The sequence below is a fragment of the Erythrolamprus reginae genome, chromosome 1 (genome assembly GCF_031021105.1).
Source record: "Erythrolamprus reginae isolate rEryReg1 chromosome 1, rEryReg1.hap1, whole genome shotgun sequence".
Classification (NCBI taxonomy): domain Eukaryota; kingdom Metazoa; phylum Chordata; class Lepidosauria; order Squamata; family Dipsadidae; genus Erythrolamprus; species Erythrolamprus reginae.
Window position 1 is genome coordinate 394,799,832 of NC_091950.1, and position 17,305 is coordinate 394,817,136.

General features: G+C 42.4%; 1 protein-coding gene across 1 annotated transcript; it reads left to right on the forward strand.

The window, feature by feature from the left end:
* Window positions 1-1,043: 1,043 nt before the first annotated feature.
* LOC139157837 (lysophosphatidic acid receptor 6-like) lies at window positions 1,044-15,849 on the forward strand. The gene is made up of 2 exons (XM_070735014.1): window positions 1,044-1,128; window positions 13,841-15,849. Exon 2 carries the CDS (start codon window positions 13,929-13,931, stop codon window positions 14,916-14,918), a length of 990 nt encoding a protein of 329 aa, XP_070591115.1. The 5' UTR covers window positions 1,044-1,128; window positions 13,841-13,928; the 3' UTR covers window positions 14,919-15,849.
* The last annotated feature ends 1,456 nt before the right edge of the window (window positions 15,850-17,305 follow it).

Consider the following 17,305-nt stretch of genomic DNA (forward strand, 5'->3'; position numbering starts at 1 on the left):
CCAAAGACGGACTTCAAAAATGGTGGAAGGTCTTAAGCATAAAACTTATCAGGAAAGACTTAATGAACTCAATCTGTATAGTCTGTAGGGCAGAAGGGAAAGGTGGGATATGATCGAAACATTTAAATATGTTAAAGGGTTAAATAAGGTTCAGGAGGGAAGTGTTTTTAATAGGAAAGTGAACACAAGAACAAGGGGACACAATCTAAGGTTAGTTGGGGGAAAGATCAAAAGCAACATGAGAAAATATTATTTCACTGAAAGAGTAGTAGATCCTTGGAACAAACTTCCAGGAGGCATGATTGGTAAATCCACAGTAACTGAATTTAAACATGCCTGGGATAAACATATATCCATCCTAATATAAAATACAGAAAATAGTATAAGGGCAGACTAGATGGACCATGAGGTCTTTTTTCTGCCGTCAATCTTCTATGTTTCTATGTTTCTACAACTGACATAAGACATACAAAAGAGGCAGAGTTGTGTCATACACACTGTGGCATCCCCCTATGCCCACATCAGACTTAGCATAACACTGGGTTTACAAACCAGGTTGTGCCAATTCAGCCACTGAATATTCGAAGATCAATTCCTGTCTAGGATGAGGGTTTGTAAATCCGCTAGAGAAGCTTGTGTGGCTCCTAAAGTTTCTCTTAAGGAAAGACTCCTCTCCTATGAACAAAATGGTTTTAACTGGATGCCTTGCAGAACTTCAACCTGGAGATCTTTTACCTTCCCCCACCAGTGAATAGTTTGCAGTGTGGCAGTGTGAAATTGTGCAAATACCAAGATGAGTTCTGAGAATGTGGTTTGTCTGATAGGAGGTGTGGTTTTTCTTCAGCTTTTAAATTTTAAACAGCAGGAAGGAAGATGATTGTGCTGAAGACATATAGGCAGGCAGTGAAGGGCTACCAAAATTTTTACTACCACACTGTGGGCGTAGCTTATGCAGGACACCCTGCATTTTCTTTCAATATCTTTCAGTGCAAATTGGGTGCTCTGGTGGCATTTTCGCTACCCCATTGGGTTCTCCCCCATCCGGGCAGTAGCCCATCCCTGCAGGCAGGTGATATCTCCAAGCAGCTCCTTGCTATTATGACCAGTCATTCCAGGATGTGAATCTCTGTGAGTAAGTTCTTTGGAAAGAGGAGGAAATAGACCTTTTGAATAAGGGAATACCTGGAAGAGAGGTTGCTGGGTTGAAGATCCATAGATTAATTTCCCACCCATGTCTGTCTGTCTGTCTGTCTGTCTGTCTGTCTGTCTGTCTGTCTGTATATGGTCACTCTGTGTAAATAGAAAGAAATAGATGTTTTCCCCAAAATAAGACATCCCCTGATAATAAGCCCAAATTGGCTTTTGAGTGCATGGCAATAAGGCCAAGTGCTTATTTCAGGGTTCAAAAAAATATAATACAGGGTCTTCTTTTCAGGAAAACATGGTGGTTATTCTTAAATATTTTTCTCTATCCCCGTTCCTTCATAATTATAGTCAGAGATTAATACCATAAACCATGCTATTGTTAATATTATAGGTTGTTATGTCATTGTATTATAATTGCATTAGTTATATTGTCATTGCTAATCTGTAATACATGGCAGAAATTGTATTCTACTGTTTATTGTGATGTGCAAACCAGCTGGAGATTTCTGACTGATAGGGGGTCAAAGGAAGTTAGATCAAAATATCTAGCTTTACCCTGGGATTATAATATTAGTTGAATCCAGTCTATAGCTGAATAGGGGAAAGATTGGTGAGTCGATCCATGAAACCCTTGAAAGTTGGAGAAGGGTTTTCCAGTGATTCTTCATGAAAAACTAAATAATAATAATAATAATAATAATAATAATAATAATAATAAATACACATACTCAGCTGTTGCAAAAGATCGCACAGACTGACTACAAGCATAGACACAATGCTGTGTACAGATGATCCACTGGAACCTGTGCCAGAAATACCATCTATCAATGGCAAAGAACTGGTGCGATCATAAGCAGGAGTGGGCTACTGCCCAGATGGGGGGAACGCAGTGGGGAGCGAAAATGGAGCTACACCCCAGAGCACCCAATTTGCACTGAAAGATGTTGAAAGAAAATGCAGGGTGTCCTGCATAAGCCACGGCCACAGTGTGGTAGTAAAAATTTTGGTAGCCCTTCACTGATCATAAGCCCGAAAAAATGGTCAAAAATGAGCAAGCAAAACTACTGTGGGACTTCCGACTTCAGATTGACTGAATTTTGAAATATAATGCACCAGACATCCTGATTGTGGAGAAAAAGGAAGTATGGATTATTGACATTGCAATCCCAGGAGACAGCAGAATTGAGGAGAAGCAGCTAGAGAAATTAGCAAGATACGCAGATCTAAAAATCGAGCTGCAACGACTCTGGCATAAGCCAGTAAATATGGTCCCAGTGGTTTTTGGCATGCTGGGCGCAGTGCCAAAGGATCTCAGAGGACATTTGAAAACCATCGGAATTGACAAAATCTCCATCTGTCAATTGCAATAGGCCACTTTACTGGGATCGGCAAACATAATTCGCCGCTACATCACGCAGTCCTAAGTGCTTGGGAAGCGCCCGACTGGTGATGAAATACGAAATCCAGCATAGTGATCTCGTTTGCTGTGTTGTATTGAAATAATAATAATAATAATAATAATAATAATAATAATAATAATAATATCTAAAAATCGAGCTGAAACGACTCTGGCATAAGCCAGTGAAAGTGGTCCCAATGGTACTTGGCAGTGCCAAAGGATCTCAGCGGACATTTGAAAACCATCAGAATTGACAAAATCTCCATCTGTCAATTGCAAAAGGCCGCTTCACTGGGATAGGCAAACATAACATCACCGCTATATCACGCAGTCCTAGGTGCTTGGGAAGTGCCCAACTGGTGATAAAATACGAAATCCAGCATAGTGATCTCGTTTGCTGTGTTGTATTGACATAATAATAATAACAACAACAATAACAACAACAAAATTGTAAGGGACCTTGGAGATCTTCTAGTCCAACCCCCTGCTTTGGCAGGAAACCCTACACTACTTCAGACAGATGCTTTAAAACTTCCAGTGTTGGGCATTCACAACTTCTGAAGGCAAGTTGTTCCACCGATCAACCGTTTTGACTGTCAGGAAATTTCTCCTTAGTTCTAAGTTACTTCTCTCCTTGTTCAGTTTCCACCCATTGCTTCTTGTTCTACCTTCAGGTGTTTTGGAGAATAGGTTGACTCCTTCTTCTAGATACTGGAAGACTGCTACCATGTCTCCTCTGTTCCTTCTTTTAATTAAACTAGCCATGCCCAGTTCCTGCTACTGTTCTTCATATGTTTTAGCCACAGTCCCCTAATCATCTTTGTTGCTCTTCTCTGCACTTTTTCCAGAGTCTCAATATCCTTTTTGCATCGTGGCGACAAAAGCTGAATGCAGTATTCCAAGTGTAGCCTTATCAAAGCCTTATAAAGAGGTATTAACACTTCACGTGTTATTGATTCTATCCCTCTGTTAATGCAACCTAGAACTGTGTTAGCCTTTTTGGCAGCTGCTGCACACTGCTGGCTCATATTTAAATGCTTCTCCAAGATCCCTCTCATAGTTACTATTGTTGAGCCATGTACCACATATACTGTACTGTGCATTTTGTTTTTCTTGCCTAAGTGTAGAACTTCACTTTTTTTCACCATTAAATTTCATTTTGTTAGATAGCGCCCATTGTCCATGTTTGTCAAGGTCCTTCTGTATTTTGCACCTATCTTCTGGAGTGTTGGCTATTCCTGCCAGTTTGGTGTCATCGAACAAATCCCAGCAACCAATTAGGTCCCACAGAGTCAGCCTCCTCCGGGTCAGGTCGACAAAACAATGTCATCTGGCTGGATCCAGGGGAAGAGCCTTCTCTGTGGTGGCCCTGACCCTCTGGAATCAACTTCCCCCAGAGATCAGGACTGCCCCCACCCTCCTTGCCTTTCACCAACTCTTTTAAACTCACCTTTGCCGTCAGGCATGGGGAAATTGATTCCCCTGAGCTGTTCCGTTTTATGTATGGTTTGTCTGGGATATATGACTGTTTTTTATATTAAGGTTTTTAACTGTTTTTTAAATCATTGGATTTGTACTGTGTTTTGCTGTCGTGAGCCACTCTGAGTCTCCGGAGAGGGGCGGCATACAAATCTAATAAATCTAATCTAATCTAATCTAATCTGCAAATTTGATAAATTCCCCATTTATCCCCTCATCCAAGTCATTGATGAAGATGTTGAAGAGTACTGGGCCTAAAACAGAGCCTTGGAGTACTCCACTGCATACATCCCTCCATGTAGATGTAGTTCCATTGAGCACTACACGTTGAGTGCGGTTGGTTAGCCAATTTTGAATCAATTTGGAGGTGTTCTCCATCCCACATTTTTCAAGTTTATTTAGTAGTAGGTTATGGTCTACTTTGTCAAAAGCCTTACTGAAGTCCAAGTAAACCACATCGACAGCATTCCCCTGGTCCAGTAATTTTGTCACTTTGTCAAAAAATGCTATAAGATTAGTCTGGCATAATCTGTTTTTGACAAACCCATGTTGGCTTTTGGTTATGACTTTGTTTGCTTCTAGGTGTTCATTGACTCGTTGCTTGATTATCTTTTCCAAAATCTTCCCTGGTATTGAGGTCAGGCTGGATCTGGTTTTTTTTTCCTTTCTTGAAGATGGGAACTACATCAGTTCTTTTCCAATACTCTGGCAATTCCTCGGTGCTGCAGGATCTTTGAAAGATATAGCTCAATGGTTCTGAGGTCTTGTCTGCCAGTTCCTTCAGAACCTTGGGGTGTAATCCATCTGGTCCTGGTGATATGAATTCATCTAGGGTGGACAGGTATTCCCTTACCATTTTCTTCCTATTTTAACTTGTGTTCCTAATATGTTTTTGTGATGCTGTTTTTGATAGGATGGGCTGTTTTTTCCCTTTGTGTAAAGACAGATGCAAAAAACGTGCTGAGTAGCTCTGCTCTCTCCCTGATGCTTGTCACCTTCTTGCTCTTTTCTCCCTGTAATGGACCAATTGTTTCCTTGACTTTTTCCTTGCTTTTAACATATTGGAAGAAGTTTTTTTTGTTATTTTTTACTCTTATTGCAAGCCTTCGTTCATTGTGAACTTTATTATTATTATTATTATTATTATTATTATTATTATTATTATTATTAATCAGATTTATATGCCACCCTTCTCCAAAGACTCGGGGCGACTTTCCTCACTTCATCTTTACAGGTTCGGGCTATTTGCTGGTACTCTCCCTTAGTTATTTCCCCTTCTTTCCACATTTTATACTTGTCCTTTTTGTCTTTCAATTTGTCAGAGAGTTCTTTATGCAGCCATGCTGGTTGTGACCTATTATTTTTCTTCTTTATTAGTATTAAACTAGTCTGGTCTTTTATAATCTCACTTTTCAAAATTTCCCAAGCTTCTTGAGTTGTTTACCGCTTGAGGATTCTCATCGATGGAACTCTTCCCAAGTTCTCTCTGAGTTTATTGAAATTAGTTCTCTTAAAGTCCAAGACTCTAGTTTGACTTTGTTCTACTGCTGTGTTTGCATAATGTTGAATTCCAATATTTAATGATCCCTTGTCCCCAAGGTTCCTGTAGCTTCAACACATTCTATCATTTCATCTCTGTTAGTAAGAATTAAGTCTAATGTGACTGATCCCCTTGTCTACTTTTTGGGCAACAAAGTTGTCTGCTACGTTTGTTAGGAACCTGTTGGATCTTCTACTTGGTGCAGAGTTTATCTCCCAGTTGATGTCAGGGTATTCTCAGATGTTACCTTAATAGGTTAGGACATTGGTTAGGATTTGAATGATTCAAGATTGTGAATTGAGTCATGAATTACCAATAATAAAAAATAAAATAAAAATAAAATAAAAATAAAAAATAAAAAATCAAGTGGATAAAATTGTCAAATTTAGCCTAAACATCTGGCTGACTGTGCAACAAGTCCTACTATTTTGTTTTATTTTATTTTTATTTATTTATTTATTTGTTTGTTTGTTTGTTTGTTTTGTCCAATACACAATGAGGGTTTTAGTGGGTATATATCTATATACACATAGTAAAATACATGATGAAGGTTATAGAGGAGATAATCATAGTAAAATATATCTAAGAAATAATAGAAAAGAAGATATAGTAATAGAACATATCAATAAAAGAATAGAAGAAGAGATATAGGAATAGAAAAAGGTATAGGAGATATAGGAGAGCAATAGGACAGGGGACGGAAGGCACTCTAGTGCACTTGTACTCGCTCCTTACTGACCTCATAGGAATCTGGATAGGTCAACCGTAGATAATCTAAGGGTAAAGTATTGGGGGTTTGGGGATGACACTATGGTGTCCGGTAATGAGTTCCACGCTTCGACAACTCGGTTACTGAAGTCATATTTTTTACAGTCAAGTTTGGAGCGGTTAATATTAAGTTTAAATCTGTTGTGTGCTCTTGTGTTGTTGTGGTTGAAGCTGAAGTAGTCGCCGACAGGCAGGATGTTGCAGCATATGATCTTGTGGGCAATACTTAGATCTTGTTTAAGGCGTCTTAGTTCTAGTCTTTCTGGGCCCAGGATTGAAAGTCTAGTCTCATAGGGTATTCTATTTCGAGTGGAGGAGTGAAGGGCTCTTCTGGTGAAGTATCTTTGGACATTTTCAAGGGTGTTAATGTCTGAGATGCTAATTATGTTGCTATATGATATGGGTGTCAAACTCAAGGCCTGGGACCTGAATTTAGCCCAAAGGATGCTTAGATGTGGCCCATGGCGGTCTGAATGCTCTGCCAGTGAAAACTGACTCCCGAGCTCTATTTTTGGGTGCAATGGCCTCCTGCAACACTCTGCCGACAAAAACAGAGCTCGGGAGGGTTGTGTGCGACCTGCCTGAGGTCCGTTTTCACTGGCAGAGGGTTGAAGGAGGCTGTGACAGCCAAAAATGGAACTCAGTAGCCCATTTTTGCTGACAGAGGCACTGTGGGCAGGTCCTTCACTTGTTTCCAGAGTAGACCTAAGCACCCCGCAATCTGCATCCCGCTTGCAGTGCTTGAATTTGACACCTCTGACCTTGCTTATCAATTAAATTTCTGATCCCAATTGTAGATGTACTGTAAATGGGGAATTTCTTATCAACTAGATATTTCACACTATCTTATCTCTTCAATTTTCCTGCATGTTTTCATCAATTCCACAAGATCTGATCTAAGCCTTTTTCCCCCTTCGGTAGCACATACAGTATTGTAGTCATAGTAAGAATGACTATTCATGTTGGCATATTTTGATGCAACCATAGCAAAGAACATAGGCATCTGTTTCTGTGAAGATTCTCGTGTCACCCAGGTCATTGTTGTCCCAAAGGTGCTTTTTCAAGAGGCAACTGGACTTTCTAGTTTTTCTTTGGAGACATTTCGCTTTTCAGAACTGAAGAAGCTTCTTGAATGAGAAGCGAAACTTCCTCAAACCAGAAAGTCAAGTTGCCTCTTGAAAAAACACCTTTGGGGGAGGCATCTGTTACAAGCCACAACTGCTTGCAACAGCAAAACAAAGAGATATTGAGAAAATTGAACGGGTCCAAAGACGGGCTACAAAATGGTGGAAGGTCTTAAGCCTAAAACGTATCAGGAAAGACTTAATGAACTCAATCTGTATAGTCCGGAGAACAGAAGGGAAAAGGGGGGCATGATTGAAACATTTAATTAGGTTAAAGGGTTAAATAAGGTTCAGGAGGGAAGTGTTTTTAATAGGAAAGTGAACACAAGAACAAGGGGGCACAATCTGAGGTTAGTTGTGGGAAAGATCAGAAGCAACGTGAGAAAATATTATTTTACTGAAAGAGTCGTAGATGCTTGGAACAAACTTCCAGCAGACGTGGTTGGTAAATCCACAGTAACTGAATTTAAACATGCCTGGGATAAACATATATCCATCCTAAAATAAAATACAGGAAATAGTATAAGGGCAGACTAGATGGACCATGAAGTCTTTTTTCTGCCGTCAATCTTCTATATTTATTTATTTATTTATTTATTTATTTATTTATTTGTTTGTTTGTTTGTCTGTCTGTCTGTCTGTCTGTTTTATTTATTTTATTTCATTTCATTTCATTATTTTTTATTTTATTTTATTTTATTTTATTTTATTTTATTTTATTATTTTATTTTATTTTATTTTATTTTATTTTATTTTATTTTATTTTATTTTATTATTTTATTTTATTTTATTTTATTTTATTTATTTTATTTTATGTTATTTTATTTTATTTGTATGCCGCCCCTCTCTGTAGACTCGGGGCGGCTAGCAACAATAATAAAACATTTAATATGTTTCTAAACATTTCCATGTTTCTAAACAAAATGATGACATGTTTCTTAAAAGCATTGTTCAATCATAACCCAAATCATGTAATGATATACAGGTAGTCCTTGAGTTGCAACTGTTCATTTAGTGACTGAAATTACAATGACTTATGACCATTTTTTTACATTTACAACTGTTGCAGCACCCCCATGGCCACATGGGATGAGCAACTGGATAGGCCTGTTGCCCAAGGGGTCCTACAGCCAGTTTATCATCCCATGTGGTAGATGCCAATAGTCATCCCAATGAAGCCAGATGGGTCTATCTGCATCTGTACGGATTATAAGTGCACAAGTAACAAGGCTGCAGGGGAGGCTCTTGACCGGATTGCGCCGTTGTGACCTCTCCGTGGCACTAGACCCCGTAGAGCTCCATGGTTCAACGAGGAGCTCCGGGTGTTGAAGCGCCAGAAGAGACGTCTGGAGAAGCGATGGAGGAAGAGTAAGTCCGAATCCGATTGAACACTTGTAAGAGCTCATATTAAGACTTACAAAGTGGCGCTCAAGGCGGCAAGATGCGCGTATCATGCCGCCTTGATTGCATCAGCGGAATCCCGCCCGGCCACTCTGTTTAGGGTAACCCGCTCCCTTCTTAATCAGAGGGGAGTTGGGGAGCCCTTACAGAGTAGTGCCGAGGATTTTAACACGTTTTTCGCTGATAAAATCGCCCGGATCCGAGCGGACCTCGACTCCAATTGTGAAACAGAATCGACTGACAATGAGTCAGTCGAGGTGACTGGGGCTAAACGTCTTTGTCCATCTGTCTGGGAGGAGTTTGACTTCGTGACACCTGATGAAGTGGACAAGGCCATTGGAGCTGTGAGTTCCACCACCTGTCTACTGGATCCGTGTCCCTCTTGGCTGGTTTCGGCCAGTCGAGGGGTGACACGGAGCTGGGTCCAGGAGATTGTCAACGCCTCCTTGGGGGGGTCCTTTCCGCCCCTTTATAAGGAAGCGGTTTTGCGCCCCCTCCTCAAGAAGCCCTCCCTAGACCCAGCCGTGCTTAATAACTACCATCCAGTCTCCAACCTTCCCTTCATGGGGAAGGTTGTTGAGAAGGTGGTGGCACTTCAACTCCAACGGTCCTTGGAAGAAGCCGATTATCTAGGTCCTCAGCAGTCTGGATTCAGGCCCGGCTACAGCACGGAAACTGCTTTGGTCGCGTTGATGGATGATCTCTGGCGGGCCCGGGACAGGGGCCTGTCCTCTGTCCTGGTGCTCCTTGACTTCTCAGCGGCTTTCGATACCATCGACCATGGTATCCTTCTGCGCCGGCTGGAGGGGTTGGGAGTGGGAGGCACTGTTCTTCAGTGGTTCTCCTCCTACCTCTCCGGTCGGTCGCAGTCGGTGTTAGTGGGGGGTCAGAGGTCGACCCCGAGGTTTCTCCCTTGTGGGGTGCCTCAGGGGTCGGTCCTCTCCCCCCTGCTATTTAATATCTACATGAAACCGCTGGGCGAGATCATCCAAGGGCATGGGGTGAGGTATCATCAATATGCCGATGATACCCAGTTGTACATCTCCATCCCATGTCCAGTCAACGAAGCAGTGGAAGTGATGTGCCGGTGCCTGGAGGCTGTTGGGGCCTGGATGGGTGTCCACAAACTCAAACTCCCCAGACAAGACGGAGTGGCTGTGAGTTTTGCCTCCCAAGGACAATTCTATCTGTCCGTCCATTACCCTGGGGGGGGGAATTATTGACCCCCTCAGAGAGGGTCCGCAACTTGGGCATCCTCCTCGATCCACAGCTCACATTAGAAAAACACCTTTCAGCTGTGGCGAGGGGGGCGTTTGCCCAGGTTCGCCTGGTGCGCCAGTTGCGGCCCTATTTGGACCGGGAGTCATTGCTCACAGTCACTCATGCCCTCATCACCTCGAGGCTCGACTACTGTAACGCTCTCTACATGGGGCTACCTTTGAAAAGTGTTCGGAAACTTCAGATCGGGCAGAATGCAGCTGCGAGAGCAATTATGGGCTTCTCCAAGTATGCCCATATCACTCCAACACTCCGCAGTCTGCATTGGTTGCCGATCAGTTTCCGGTCACAATTAAAAGTGTTGGTTATGACCTATAAAGCCCTTCATGGCACCGGACCAGAATATCTTTGGGACCGCCTCCTGCCGCACGAATCCCAGCGACCGGTTAGTTGGCCTTCTCCGGGTCCTGTCGAGTAAACAATGTCGTCTGGCGGGACCCAGGGGAAGAGCCTTCTCTGTGGGGGCCCCGACCCTCTGGAACCAGCTCCCCCCTGAGATTAGGATTTCCCCCACCCTCCCTGCCTTTCGTAAACTCCTTAAGACCCACCTATGCCGTCAGGCATGGGGGAAATAAAACACCTCCCCCTTGCCCATGTTGTTTTGTTGATTGATTGATTGATTGACTGTGTGCCTGTTTTTTATATATACTGTTTTTATGAGATTACTAGTTTTAAATTGTAATTAGATTGGTGGGCATTGGATTTGGTATTATGTACTGTGCTGTTTTTTATTATTGTTGTGAGCCGCCCCGAGTTTGCGGAGAGGGGCGGCATATAAATCCAATAAATCTAATCTAAATCTAATCTACTCCATAGTGTCATCCCCAAACCCCCAACACATTATCTACGGTTGACCTATCCAGATTCCTAAGAGGTCAGTAAGGGGCGAGTACAAGTGCACTAGAGTGCCTTCCGTCCCCTGTCCTATTGCTCTCCTATATCTCCTATACCTTTCTTCTATTCCTATATCTCTTCTTCTATTCTTTCATTGATATGTTCTATTGCTATACCTTCTTTTCTATTATCTCTTAAATATATTTTACTATGAGTATCTCCTCTATAACCTTCATCATGTATTTTACTATGTGTATATATTTATATATACCCACTAAAACCCTCATTGTGTATTGGACAAAACAAACAAACAAACAAATAAAATAAACAATCAATACAGTGCTGCAACAAAGTCCATACCCAGGACCAATGGTGCAACATGTACTGCATTCGTTGGGGAACAACCAAATATTAGCAAAGTTGGATGTGGCACAGGCCTATTAGCAATTCTTGGTAGATGCTGACATTGGGGAGATCCAAACAATTGTGACTCACAGGGTGTCAATTCAAATGTAAGCACCTACAGTTTGGAGTAAACATTGGAGTAAGCTTTGGAACACCTCCTACAGGGTCTTCTAGGGGTGGCATGTACCGCCCTGATTGGTATAGCTCAGTGGTAGTGAACCTTTTTTTCCTTGGGTGCCGAAAGAGTGTTGGCACACACTATCGCTCATGCACGAGTGCCGATATCATAACAGCTCTCCCACCACAGGCCCTCTGGAGGCTGGAAACAGCCTGTTTCCCAACTTCTGGTGGGTCCAGTAGACTCGTGTTTTGCCCCCCCAGGCTTCAAAGACTTCCCTGGAGCCGGGGGAGGATAAAAACGCCCTCCCCTACCCCCTGGAGGCTCTCTGGAAGCCAAAAACACCCTCCCAGAACCTCTGTGTGAGCCAAAAATCAGCTGGCTGGCACACACATGCATATTGAAGCTGAGCTAGGGCAACAGCTCATGTGCCAGCAGATATGGCTCTGTGTGCCACCTGTGGCACCCATGCCACAGGTTCGCCATCACTGGTATAGCTGATAGAGAAAAAATAAACCACTGTTAGTGGCTGGCTAGTCTACAGGAGATCTACATGTAACACAGACAAATAACATCTCCATCTAACATTTCCTTGGCTTCTCCCTGCTTTATAGATCAGGAACCATAAACATAGATACTTATATGAATATTTGTTGATTACTGTTGGGCTGCTTCCTATTAGCTAAATTTCTTTAACAATTCATTTTCTTTTTCTTTCTCTCCTTCCTTTCATGCTATGTTAAATAACATCTCTGGCTAACTTCTTCCTGTGTGACATTCTGCAGCAAAAATATTTGGTCTATGAATTACCATCGCTGAACTTTCCCCTTAAAATCTAATGTCAGTTAGCTAAATTTCCATTTACAATGCCGCAGCTTCCTGTCTGTTTTAAGGAGTCCAAAGACCGTTCAGGTTTCAAAAGTCTAAAAGCCTAGTAGGGGATGACTAAGAACAACCATTATTTTAGCACAGGATTTCCACCTTGAAACCTTGTCTGAATTTCTCATAGGTTGCACAAAATTGATTGTCCATAGCCCGACTGTTGTTACATTAGTAAGGCGATAGGGAGCTTAGCTTTAAATATCGCCATTTAACGCTAAGCAGTCAGAATGGGAAAGAAAAATAATATTTATAAGTCAGGAAAGATTGGCTTGTATGGAACTTTAGACGGAAACTTTGGGCCTATGATGGCGAACCTATGCCACATTTCATTGGATTGGATTGGATTTTATTGGATTTGTATGCCGCCCCTCTCCGTAGACTCGGGGCGGCTAACAACAGTAGTAAACAGCATATGACAATCCAATATAAACAGTTACAAAAACCCCTATTGTAAAACCAACATACATACAGACATACCATGCATAAAATTGTAAAGGCCTAGGGGGAAAGAGTATCTCAATTCCCCCATGCCTGGGTTTTAAGAAGCTTACGAAAGGCAAGGAGGGTGGGAGCAATTCTAATCACTGGGGGGTTGGTTCCAGAGGGTCGGGGCAGCCACAGAGAAGGCTCTTCCCCTGGGTCCCGCCAAGCGACATTGTTTAGTTGACGGGACCCGGAGAAGACCCACTCTGTGGGACCTAACTGGTCGCTGGGACTCGTGCAGCAGAAGGCGATCCCTGAGATAGTGCCACAGTTGGCATGCGGAGCCATATCTGAGGGTACACAAGGCCCTGTCAGCTCCAGCGCATGCTGGCCAGCTGATTTTCAGCCTCCCGGAGGGTGGGGGAAGCCATTTCCACCCTTCTCAGTCTTCAGGAAAGCCCCCATAGTCTGTGGATGGTGAAAAACAGACCCAACGAGCCTACCAGAAGTTTGTTTCTGAATTTCTGGTAGGCCTGTTGGGTCCATTTTTTGCATCTACAGGCTTTAGGAAACGGCCCAACGGGCCTACCAGAAGTCTGGAGGCTTCAGTGAGGCCTGCACACATGTGTGCGGGGGAAGGAGTGTGAGGGGGTATGCACACATGTACAGAGAGAAGTGTATTGTATTATGGGTGTGGGCATATGCACATGTGCTATCGTGCGCCCTTTTGGCACCCAAGCAAAAAAAGGTTCACCATCACTGCCCTTAGGGCAGGGGTAGGCAAAGTTGGCTCTCCTATGACTTGTGGACTTCAACTCCCAGCATTCCTGAACCATTCATGCTAGCTCAGGAATTCTGGGAGTTGAAGTCCACATGCCATAGAAGAGCCAACCTTGCCTACCGCCGGCCCTACTACGGCAATGATATATTTTATGGAACTTTGTAAAGTGTCTCACACAGACAGCGTATGAAAAATAAATATCTGACCTTGGCAACTGTAGTCTCACAAATATAAATTGCAAATATCTTTTTTTTTTAACTAGGAGGAAGGCATCACCTGGTTCCACCTAACCAGTATAAATGAAATTTTAAACGACTGCAAAGTGTGGGTCTGCTCCTAGACATTGAAAGATGAATTCCATCTGCCACAACTGCTCCAGGATACGTGACCTGGTCTTCGCCAGCAGCTACTCACTAATCTTTACGATAGGCTTCCTGCTGAACTCTACAGCTCTGTACATTTTTATCTTCAGAAATGTTGTCCACTCCATCACCACCGTCTACATGAAGAATCTAGCCGTCTGCGATCTTTTGCTGTTGGCATCAATGCCTCTGAGGATATACTACTATGGCTGGCAACCCCAGCTATCTCCAACCACCTGTGAAGTAGCAGGCCTGCTGCTCTTGGTCAACATGTACGGGAGCATCTTCCTCCTCACTTGCATCAGTTCAGACCGTTGGATGGCCGTGCGCTTCCCACTCAGCTCCTGGTCTCAAGCCATACGCCGACAAACCAAGTACATCTGTGTGGGTATATGGACTTTGAGTATTGGGGGAGCCATTCCCACATACTTTGCTGGCAAGAATACTCCGAAAAACGGCACGCTCTGTTTTGCTGAATATCCTTCGGAAAACACCACTCGCTGTTTTGATAACCATCCCCAATATGTCACAAATGTTGTTATTTCCAGTATTATGGTGCTATGCTATGCCATCACATTGGCTGTTGTGGTAACTTCCTCCTTTGGCCTGCTCCATGTTTTCCACCGGAGTGTAAGCGCGGAGATGAAGCTGATCAATATATCCAAGATCAGATTAATGGTGGTAACGAATGTGACTATCTTCCTGGGTTGCTTCTTGCCCTACCATTTGACACTCCTTTGCTATCATGTGCCAGGGTTGAATGAAACGCATTTAGATCAGGCGTACAGATATGCCCTGCTCCTGTCTTGTGTGAATGCTGCCCTAGATCCTCTGGTCTATTATTTTACCACTGAGACCTTCCAACGACAAGTACCCCTAGAGCCCTTTCTTAGGACCAGGGCTTCCCACAGTGAGTGCGTGGAAGGAGTAATACTGCCTGGCCAGCCCTTGGAAGCACAATCTCTCCCTGCATCTTGAACTGGAGTGGGACGACTTTCCCACCCAAGCATTTGCCCTTTTACTGGTTGTCCGGTTTAATTACATTGCTCAGATAGGAATTCCAGGACAATATTCCAATTCAACAACAGGCTGGTGAAGTTCGCTCTTTCCTTAGATAATTATAAAGTCTCTAGTTCAAATTGGGGAGTGCATTGGACTTGTGCCGTCAATAAATGTTAATTGAATGAATAAACAAACCTGGAAAAAACTTCCCAAACACTTGACCATGGCATAACTAGATAAAGATCCTTGTTTCAAGCTTGAATGAAACCATTTCAATTACTGTATTTTTTGGAGTATAAGACATACCTTTTTCCTCCCTAAAAGAGGCTGATAATTTGGGTGTGTTTTATACTCTGAATGTAGCTTTTTTTTCAGCCCTAACTAGCTGCTAACGATCTTCCCAGCTCTTACCTTGCAGGCTCTTTCATTGTTTCTCTCTGAGAATAATGTTTTCCAAGCCCTAAGTTTTTGCAGGGTTTTTTTCATTTCTCTAACTTGCTCCGAATACGTTTCTTTCCAGTCCTAACCAGGTGCTAACAATGTTCCCAGCTCTTACCCACTTGCAAGCTCTTTCATTGTTACTCTCTGCGAAGAATGTTTTCCAAACCCTGTCTTTGTAAGGGTTTTTCTTCATTGCTTTATTTGCTCTGAATGTTATTTTCCAGCCCTAGCCAGGTGCTAACAATGTTCCCAGCTCTTACGAGTTTGCAAGATCTTTCATTGTTACTCTCTGTGAAGAATGTTATCCAAGCCCTAAGTCTTTGCAGGGTTTTTTCCATTGCTCTACTTTCTCTGAATGTTTCTTTCTAGGTGCTAATGATGTTCCCAGCTCTTACTGGCTTGCAAGGTCTTTCATTGTTACTCTCTCCGAATAAAGTTTTTTTAAAGCCCCAACCAGGGGATAAAATAATGTGTTGAAGCTGATCAGACTAAGGCCGCTAGCCAGATGATTACCTGGTAAGCATATTCTTTCCCCTATTTTCCTCCACAAAACCAAGATGCGTCTTATACTCTGGTGTGTCTTATACTCTGAAAAATATGGTAATTGTTTATCCTTGGAAGGACACTTCAAGAAAGGAAAAACAACAGATCCAGGAAACTACAGACATACCAGTCTGATCTCAATACCAGGGAAGATTCTGGAAAAGCAACGAATCAATGAATACCTAGTAACAAAATAATAACCGAAAGCCAACATGGGTATGTCAAAAACAGATCATGCCAGACTAATCTTATAGTATTCTTTGACAAAGTGACAAAATTAGTGAACCAGGGGAATGCTGTTGATATGATTTTCTTGGACTTCAGTAAGGCTTTTGACAAAGTAAACCGTAACCTACTACGGTACTTAATAAAGTACAAAAATGTGGGATGGACAGAAACACCACTAGATGGATTCAAAACCGGCTTACCAATCACATTCAACGTGTAGTGCTTAATGGAACTATATTTACATGGAAGGATGTATGCAGTGGAGTACCCCAAGGCTCTGTTTTAGGCCCAGTACTCTTCAACATTTTCATCAATGACTTGGATGAGGGGATAGATGGGGAACTTATTAAATTTGCAAATGACACCAAACTGACAGGAATAGCCAACACTCCAGAAAATAGGTACAAAATACAGAAGGATCTTGACAAACGTGAACAATGGGTGCTATCTAACAAAATGAAATTCAATGGTAAAAAAAAGTAAGGTTCTATATTTAGAATAGAATAGAATAGAATAGAATAGAATTTTATTGGCCAAGTGTGCTTGGACACACAAGGAATTTGTCTTGGTGCATATGCTCTCAGCGTACATAAAAGAAAAAGATACATTTGTCAAGAATCATGTGGTGCAACACTTAACAATTGTCATAGGGATCAAATAAGCAATGAGGAAACAATCAATATTAATAAAAATCTTAAGATACAAGCAACAAGTTACAGTCATACAGTCCTAACTGGGAGGGAAAGGATGACAGGAAAGATGAGAAAAAAACCTAGTAGAAATAGAAGTGCAGTCTGACAGGGTAGAGGGAATTATTTGTTTAGCAGAGTGATGGCGTTTGGGAAAAAACTGTTCTTGTGTCTAGTTGCCTTGGTGTGCAGTGCTCTGTAGAGGCAAGAAAAACAAAATGCACAGTACAGTACATGTGCTATATGGCTCAACAGTAGTAACTGTGAGGGATCTTGGAGTCCTAGTGGACAACCATTTAAATATGAGCCAGCCGTGTGCAGCAGCTGCCAAAAAAGCCAACACAGTTCTAGGTTGCATTAACAGAGAGATGGAATCAAGATCATGTGGAGTGTTACTACCACTTTATAAGGCCTTGGTAAGGTCACACTTGGAATGCTGCACTCAGTTTGAGCTGCCATGAT